The sequence below is a fragment of the Pteropus alecto genome, unplaced genomic scaffold, assembly GCF_000325575.1.
Source record: "Pteropus alecto unplaced genomic scaffold, ASM32557v1 scaffold97, whole genome shotgun sequence".
NCBI classification, from domain to species: Eukaryota; Metazoa; Chordata; class Mammalia; order Chiroptera; family Pteropodidae; genus Pteropus; species Pteropus alecto.
The window spans coordinates 537,797-546,656 of NW_006439713.1; the positions used below are offsets into that span (position 1 = coordinate 537,797).

Genomic DNA, 8,860 nt, shown 5'->3' on the forward strand with positions numbered 1-8,860 from the left:
ACACTAGCATGCACACACACTAGTACACATGTGCACACTAGCATGCACACACTAGCACACGCATGTGCACGCGCGCACACACGCTGGCGCTGCTGCCCTGCTCCCTTCCTGGTCCTCCACCTTCTCGCTCAGCAGAGCAGGAGCCTAGGGGTGGGGTGTGTGCTGGGGACGCAGACAGAGCCTGGCCGAGTGTCCTGGAGAACTCCCATGGGTCCTGGGTGACAATCAGGGAGGTGCCCAGGTGGCCGCTTCCGTGCGGTGCACGAAAGTGTGCTCGGGAGGGGCGGGAGGGGCCACTTACCAGCCACCTCTTGAGCGTGATGGGGTTGATGCTGAAGTCCCTGACCAGGCCGAGGTCGTGGTACATGTGCTCTAAGCAGCTCAGCATCTGTGGGCACAGGAGCAGAGCATGGCCCCCGCCCACGGCCAGCGGCCGCCGTCCCCGCAGAGGCCCACGGGGCCAGCCCAGCAGCTTCTCCAGGTGAGCCCTCCCCTCCCGGGGGCCCCTGGGAGCAGAGCCTGTTGACTGGGGGGTCGGCACCCCCCAACAAGGATGTGGGGCTTTGAAAGCGCAGTCGGGGTTCAGAAGCCAACGGGGTTCTACGCCAGGGGCTGAGGGGCGTGCTCCGGGAAGGCTTCGTTCATTTTCGCACCCGAGACAGTCACCGCGGGTCAGTGCCGGTGTGAGTTCCGGGGGCTCGGGTCCCTCTCACGCAGACCTGGGCGTGGCCTCACACGCAGAAAGGCCCCTCCTTTCCCTGCCTGAGCCCGGGGCAATGGGCTCTGGCGATTTACGCCCCAAACACACTACACTACCCCATATTCCTCTGGGGCCTGCCAGGACCGGAGATGCTGTTTAACGTGCTAATTGTGGTGACTGGGGGGTGAACCTGTTCTGGGGAAGTGTCCCCTCCAAACCTGACCTTGCTGAGTGCCTTTTAAAGAATTTCTTGCTCAAGCTGAAATAGAGTTTGTTTTCAGTCCCAAGGAGGATTTATTGTCACTGTTGTGATCTATTTAAGTGTCGCTCAGAGCTTTGGAGCTAATTAAGCTAGGGAGGAAAAATTAAATGGTTTTTAATAAACGAGAGTTTGACAAAGCAGGCTTTGCTTTCTGGGGAAGCAGGTCTTGGATGCAGAGCCCAGGGAGATGAGATCTGCAAGGCAGGGGCAATTCGGACGTCGCCTGGGGGCGCACAGTGTGACAGCGGCGAGTGCTCCCCGCCCGGGGCCGCTGGCCTGCGCCCGCCTCCTGCCTCCACCTCGTCTGCCAGCCGCCCCGCTGCCTGCTCGGGCGCAGCAGGCTCAGGATCGGAGGGGCCGCAGCCCGACGCCCTCGCTCCCCGCCCCGCCGGCCTGGCCGTGCTCCAGGCCGCCCGGTGGCCTGCGTGAGATGTCGGCGTGAAACCAGAGTCGAGAGCTGGATCAGCAAACAAGACCATCTGGTGTCACTTTGGCTCCAAGCAGAAGTGACACGTCTGTGCATCTGTCCCCACGCTGGCAGTGCAGACGCCTCAGCGGGTCCCAGGCAGGTGGCTGGACCGTGGGGTTCTGATGGGGTCCTGACGTTGGGCATCTGTGGTCTGTCACCTCGGGCAGTACCAGAACCCCTCACGGGTTTCTCGGTGCTGCTGAGATGCGCCGGCAGAGGCCCCGGGCCGGCAGGTGGCCACACCCCACGTACAGGGAGGCGGCCTCCTCAGCGTGGGTGTGCGAACCTCAGCCTTGCAACGTCAGGGCACGCTCCCTCCCGGGCCACACCATGCTCCTGCCCCTCGTCCCTCTCCTCTCTGTTCCTGCTCAGGGGACGCAGGAAGGGCAGCGAGTGTCCGTTCCCACGTAGCTGCTTGGTCATCAGGGGCTTTGCTCCTGCTCCTGGGGGCTGAAGTCAAAACGGCTCTGGGGAGCGTGAGTTTCCTGGGTGTCTCCAGTAGTGGTGCTTGTTCACCTGTCGGAAGCGGGAAGCTGCACGTTGGAGCCACCTCGTTGCGTCTGTCCACGTGCCGGTGGACAGGCCGGCCTGGGTCCCCTGTGCAGTGGGAGCCGTTGAGACCCAATGTCCTCACACTTCTGAGACCTACTGCTCGGCCCTCAAGGCCACACTGTGTCCCACAGCCTGGTCCCTTCCAACCGTGCACGGACCTGCAGGCGAGGTCTGCACATTTAAGATGCCTCCTGCTCCGACATCTGTGCCGCTTGGTGGCCGGACGTTGTGTCATCGGTCCGATGCTGGCTGCAGGACAGTCCCTCGGACACAGCCCGGCTCTTCTCGGGGTGGCCGGGGTGGGGCGGAGAGGGGATCCGCTTGTTTCTGGTCAGTGTCCCCGAGGCTTCTCCTTGGCTGTGCGAGCGCGTGTGAATGAACAGACAGTCCGCTCAGGAGGCTGCAGGCCCCGCGCTCGGCGTACACCATCCCGCCTCCTGCCACCTGGGGGGTGTCGCCCCTGCTGCCCTCGTCCAGGCGGGGAGCTCGCTGGGGGTGGCCTTGCTGCGTGCCTGTTTCCGAAAAGCTGGAAAGAGCCCACAGACTTCGGAAGCGTGGCGTCCACGATGAGGGGCTTCTCGGTTACGCGGGGTTCGGACAGACAGTGTGACTGAGACGATCGGTGACCAGTCCAAACACAAATCTCCATTTTTGTGTTTTCTCAGCAAAACGGGAATTTCAAAGATCAGCTTGCTATAAGGAGGCCTCGCAGGCCCGCAGCCGCGTGTGGGGCCACGTGGAGCCTGTGCCCGCAGCCTTCTCAAAGTGCGGCTCCCCACGGAAGCCGGACCTCGGGGACATTCAGCTCCACGGCGTGGGGCGGTGGCAGCAGCGGCCCCGGGGACTCGCTACGGTTCTCAGCAGAGGGTGCTGGTGGGGTGACAGCTGCCCAGCAGGGCCCAGGGTCCGAGGACCTTGCACTCACTGCCCGCCCTCTGCCCGACGCCCCGTTCCGCGTTCTGTCTCCAGAGCCCCCCGAGCCAGTTTAACTAAGACCTGGAGAATCGAGTTAAAAACCGGAGAGAACGGAGAGGAGAGGGGCGAGGGGCGGGGGACGGGGACGCCCCTCGGGGCTCCGCTCACCTCGTTGGGCTCCCACAGCCAGACGTCGAAGGCGGGCGTGCGCAGGGCCTCCATGGTCTCCCGGGAGAGCAGGTACTGGAAGGGACGAGAGCCTTAGCCGGGCACCGCGCCCTCGGCACAGTGCTGGTCCCCCCGTGGGGACGGCGGAGATTTCCTCCCTGCCTGCTGTCCCCTCTCGGGGAATGGACTCCAAGGCTACGTGCTGCGAGAATTCTGGAAGGGGCGAACTCTAGGGACAGCGGCCGGCAGAGGCAGGGCGAGAGGCCGGGCATGACCCATCTGGGGTAACGCAAGTGACCCACCTCGTGATTGCGGTGGACGTCACGTGACTATACAAGTTTGTCAAAAGTCACCGCACTCTGACTCTAAGACGGAAGCTGAGCTCACTGCACAGAGACCACAGCTCAGACCCGACTTGAAAAAATGACTTGGTACAAATCCAAACGCTGGCTGAGCAGCTACTCTGAGTTTCTCTCTGGGGACGCTGTCCCCGGGTTAGCTGTGGGCCGGACCAGCACAGCTTGCTGAGGGGGCTCGAGGCCTGAGGGGGGCTCCGTCGGGACAGGAAACAGGCTGCGGCTTTAGACGTGAGACGGTCACAGGGCTTCTGCTCACCTGGCAGCTGAAGGCACCGTCAGGTGGGCGGCACCACCCTGAGCCTCTTCCCTTGTAGCTGTTTGAAGACCGGCCCACCCCGCCCGGTCCCCAGTGCTGCTGTTTAACAGGGGTCTCTGGTAACTGAGACATCTTTCGTGACAGAAAAGTAAAACTTCTCATAGTAGCTGCGTACTGTTTGGGGACAGGCGATCTGATGAAGCAGATTTTAAAAACTTTACTTAACAATTCAGCGATAAGCCCGGGCATAGTAAGCTACGGTCTGGGACCACTTTTGCTAAACAAACGTCAAAGAGAAAAACGCTTTGCCTAAGAAACAGGCCCGCTCCGCAGCTCGGGGCTGAGGTGGGAGCTGCTTTTGCAAATGTGCAGACGGACGGCAGGGGCCTGGCCAGGAGGCCAGGGAGGCCGCGGGCAGGGGACCCGGAGCTGCCGTTTCTTCAGAGGCAGAATTTCGTCTCACCTTGGGATAAGTGGGGACATCCCGGCGAGGCGTTAACTTCTTGTTGTCCAGAAAACTGTACTTGCAGGGACAGCTCGTCCTGAAAGGGAAATGCAAACATGAGTCCCGGCCCTGTCCCCTCAGACTCGTGTTCACGTGGGCGGTGGGCTAGGGGGACCTCCTCGGAGCGAAAACGAACACACGAGAAACCCCCAAGCAAATCCAAGCCAAAGACCCCTCTGGCCTTCTTTGCCACGCGAGAGGAAGCCACAAAGCCGGTGACGGCTCACGGCCGAACCCCCAGGGACCTGCTGGACCCCTGGAGAGAATGCTGGGCTCTTGGAAACGTGCCATCATTACGGGTAAGCTTCTAAAAATCTATTTTTTTTTGTAATGACGCAAAGGAAAACACTTTCTACAACAGCACAGAATAAAGTAAAATAAAAAAAATCTAAGTCCTCCCTGTACCCACTTCCTTCCGCTGAATTTCACATCCTGGAAACACTTCCTGTTAGGTTTGGGGCGCGCTTCCGGAATTCCCCGGGCGTGGCCACACGTGGACAGGCAGCCCCCGTGCTTTTACAGAGACGGAGCTGTACAAACGTATTCTTTGCCAGCTTGTTTTTCCGCTCAGCGCACCACGAGCTCATTGGGTCGCTTCACGGAGCGTGAGTCCATTAAAGCAAGCCCTTCTTGGGGGCTCCAGGGTGTGGCTGTGCCACACGTCGTCACCCTGGTCCCCGAGACGCCTCCGACTTCCCCCACCACGTGCGTGGTGACAGATGAATGTGCTCTGTCTTCTTCTCCTCAATGTCCAGGTATCCCGCATAAGCACAGGAAAGGAGCCAGGGGTGTTCTGGACGGAAAGCCACCGTCCGATACTGGTGACAGCGTGCTGGCCTGTGCGGTCGTCCCTGGGGCTGGATGTGGGGGGCTGCCCAGGGAGATCCGGCCGCTCCGTGGCCCCCTCCCCTCCTGGGACCTTAACTGTCTCGGACATGAACATGCTCTCCAGCCTCCCACTGATGGGGAGCATGACGGACGGGGGTCTGCACCCCCTTTTCAGAGATCCCCGGCTGGTGAGCAGGGGCCTGGCACATCAAAGGGCAACAGCAGAAGCTCGTGCGGTGTGTGAACAAAGTTCCATTTTCCGGGAGAGCGATTTAGTACGGTGTAGAAACAGCCATAAAGAAAGGCACATCCTTTAAGCCCCCATGTCCGCTCCGGGGAATTTATCGTAAGAAAAGAATCGGAGAGAAGCAAACAGCTCTGATGCCCCGAGGTGTTCGTCACCGTGTTATCTGTTCTCACGAAAACACCGAACCAAGCGAGAAGCCAGCTAAACATCCCCAATGGGCACTAGTTTAAACCATTATAGTAGGTCGACGAGACGGACAACCGGGTGACCTTCTGAGGACGCACTGAAAGAGGATGCCGAAATAGTCGCCGAGGTACTAGGGCAAAAAGGACGCATTTGGGGGTGAGACTCGCTGGCCGTCTGGGAAGACGTGCGTGCTGGGCGCGGGCTAAGATCTGATTCATTTGTTGCTCACATCATTGTAAGTGAAAAATAGATTACGATGCAGTATTTCTTAGCTGTTTTTCAAAATTAGACATCTACGCACAAAAAACATCTGGGCAGCCAGCTCAGCGTCCAGACTTGAATCAGGGGCGCTGTGGCTGCCGCCACCGCTGGCGACCCCCCTCATCGGTGTGCCCTGATCGTTTTGCACGGAGGCTGTGCTGCCTGCACACTCGGAACCATAAGTCGATTCCCTTTTTGCAAAAAGAGCCACCCGCATTATTGTCTTGGCTCCCGCTGGCCCTTTCCGCAACCCGACGCCCGCAAAACCACCCACGTGGCTCGCGACAGCTTCCTGTGTGGAACGGCGAGCGGCAGAGCAGCAAAGGGAGCCGGTAAAAGGTGCCAACCAGACGATTTCCGCCGTCGCCTGCCGACGAGGAGCCCGTTTCCACATCTCTGAGCTTGCCCCGCACACTTAAGGGGTGCGTCACCACGATGTCTTCCGCGTCACCCACTCCTGGAGGAAGCCCCACGTGCGCGCCGGCCAGGAGGGCCGTGGCAGCCTTCTCCGAGCAGGATGGGAGGGCCGCCGGAGCCCGGCCGCCATGTCGGGGGCGTGTGCTGGGTGCCCGGTGACTCCTGCCAGGGCCTCCCTGCCTCGGCCAGGCAGCCTGCCTGCTCCCTCTGTGCCCCGTTGCCATGGGAACCAGCATCCGCCAGCTGACAGAGCAGCTGGCATGGTGCCTTTCCTTTTCATTCCATTTGGGGCTCATTTTCACAGTCGTTTCCTGGGCTCCCAGCGTCCCCTCCCCCCAGGGCTCAGCCCAGCGGCCAAGGCCATTTGTGTGGGATGCGGTGGAGATTATTACCTGCTGCGGCCTCACATGGCCCCCACAGCCCTGCAGCCTCCCCCGCCAGAGTCAACAGCAAGTTCCACTCCGTGCCCTCATTTTGAGCAGGCAACGGGACCTCTTTCCTCTTGGGGGGAATAAACCCCAGAGACACCGAAAGCATGTGTCTCGGGGGAGCGAAGCCTGTTCCGTGGGTGTCCGTGAGCCTGGCCAGCCCCCGACGGCTATCGGCTACTCCCGGAGGGACGGTCTGAGGCATGCAGACCCTTGGCCCCGAGGCCCTGCTGCGGGCGCTGTGTGTGGGCCATGCGGGTGGCACGCGTTTGTCTCCTGTAGGGGCGCGGGGCGGGCGCGCCCGGCCGGGTGCCTTTGTCCTCGCTGCCCTCCCGGGGACGCTGGGTCCCCATCTCCAGAGAGGGCTGCTCAGGGGTGCACTTCGTCCCCAGCACTCCAGGGGACATCGCGCCGAACAAGCCTGGTCCCAGGGGCGCCCGGCCGTCGGCTGAGAAGGAAGTCCTCTGTGGTCTATGCAGCCTCTTTGCAGGGGAGGTGACACCCACTGAGGTGGGAAGGAACCTGAGGTGACATCGTGCCAGTTCAGGGGACACGCCCTCTGGGTGGGGGGCGCAGACGAGGGGCTGGTGCCCGGAGCTGGTACCCGGGGCGCGTTCGGTGTCAGGCTGGGGGCCAGAGCTGAGCTTTAATTCTCTTCCTCGTGATCCTGCCGATTGACCAGCAGTGCCAGCTGTGCTGGACCCATGTCCCCTTCCTGAGCAGGGGCAGCCAGGTGGCTCCCGGTACATTACCCAGTGGGCACCATGCTGGGCTGCCCCTGGCTCGGCCGCGGCAGCCAGTCTGAGGCCAGTGGGAGAGAGGCAGGGGCAACAGGACTGGCCACAGGAGACAAGTCCGGCACCTGGCATCTGGGGCACAGAGGCAGCCAGAGGGCTGTGCCGAGCCCGTAGGTCCTGAGTCTGAGTGTGACGCCATGACAAGGGTCACGTCGGGGGTAAGCTTCCTTCTAGCTGCTGAGCCAGGTCCCGGCCCCGGGGGCCCAGCTGTGTGGCTGCCCTGGACGGCTCCAGGACTCTTACTAGGTCATACAGAAGACTGTCCCCTGTCCCCTAAAGAGCCTCTACTCTGGGATGACCAAAATAAATTATTCACTCAGTTTTCTGTGGTCACAAACTCCTGTGCCCCAACTCTACCCAAATGGACGAGACACCCCAAAATCCAAATTAGCTGCCAAGTAAGTGTGACATAAATGGGGCTCGCTCCCTGAGGGACCCACGCTAACGGGCTCTGGGCCTGTCAGGCCATTTCCTGAGCCACCCTGAGGCCGGCCAGCCTCGCCGGACCGATGGGACTGAGCTGTGACCATCAGCTTCTCTTCGCCTCCTGCTCCGCGAAGACGCTTCAACACAGCCCCGCACGAAGCAGGTGGCACCGATGCTTTACAACCAGGGACAGATCTCCAAACTGTCAGGTGACTCTTCATAAGACGACTGGCTGCATCTGCATGGGGGTCACTGGGCCCCATTAAGTCCTGCTGCGGCCCTGATGTCAGCTCAGCAGAACTTGTGGCGTGGCGTCTGGGCTGATGGCCCGCACTGTCACCCTGCGGTCTCCCGGCGGCCTTGGGCGTGAGGAGGATCCGGGGAGCGGGCGGGGGATGTGGGTCCTTGTCAGCGGAGCCCCGCACGGCCCCACACGGTAAGTGCTCTGTGTGTGTCATCTCTGCGGTCACTGCGCCTCCGCCCCTCACCCGAACATTCGCCGTGACTGGCTTCGGCAGAGGCCCCTGCTCCGAGGGCGTGAGGGAGCCGGGCAGCAACCCAGGGGCGTGTGTGGATGAACCCCCTGTTCTGAGGGACAGTAATTTCTGTGACCAGAATGGCCGCAGGCCTTTCTCCCTGACCCTCCGCTCTGTGCCGTGGGGCCGCCCACCGGGAGAGGTGCCTCTGGGGCACCAGGACACTTGTCCCCAGTAAGCCATGTGCATTTCCCTTTTATTATTCCGTTTCTTTAAAAATCAGTGTTTACGTTCTTCACACGGATTTCTCCGTCTGCAGGACGCTGCCCCGCCCAGCCTCCATCCGCCGACTCCCTGCCACGACGAGATGAGACAGCCGGGTATCTGAAGAGCAGACCCACGCACAGCACAGCTGCCTCGACCAGCTCCCCCGCGGAGCTGGGTCAGACGGCTACAGACTCGCTTCTGGGCAAACGAAGTCCAGGTCCGCTCCCCAAGGCGTCTGGGAGGCCCATCCCCTGGCCTGTCTTCTAGCTTGTCCCCCATCCCGTCCCCTGTCCCATCCCCGCCGCCCCCCGTCCCATCGCCTGTCCCATCCCCCCGCCCAT

General features: G+C 61.5%; 1 protein-coding gene across 2 annotated transcripts in view; it reads right to left on the reverse strand.

The window, feature by feature from the left end:
* The window catches only part of PDE9A (phosphodiesterase 9A), a 49,055-nt gene that overhangs the window by 11,431 nt on the left and 28,764 nt on the right, over positions 1–8,860 (reverse strand). For both annotated transcript variants that reach the window (XM_025050212.1, XM_025050213.1), the window contains exons 7-9: positions 4,145–4,223; positions 3,067–3,141; positions 302–388 (exon numbers count right to left, since the gene is read on the reverse strand). In XM_025050212.1, the coding sequence (XP_024905980.1) occupies positions 302–388; positions 3,067–3,141; positions 4,145–4,223 (241 nt within the window). The remainder of the gene's footprint in view (positions 1–301; positions 389–3,066; positions 3,142–4,144; positions 4,224–8,860) is intronic.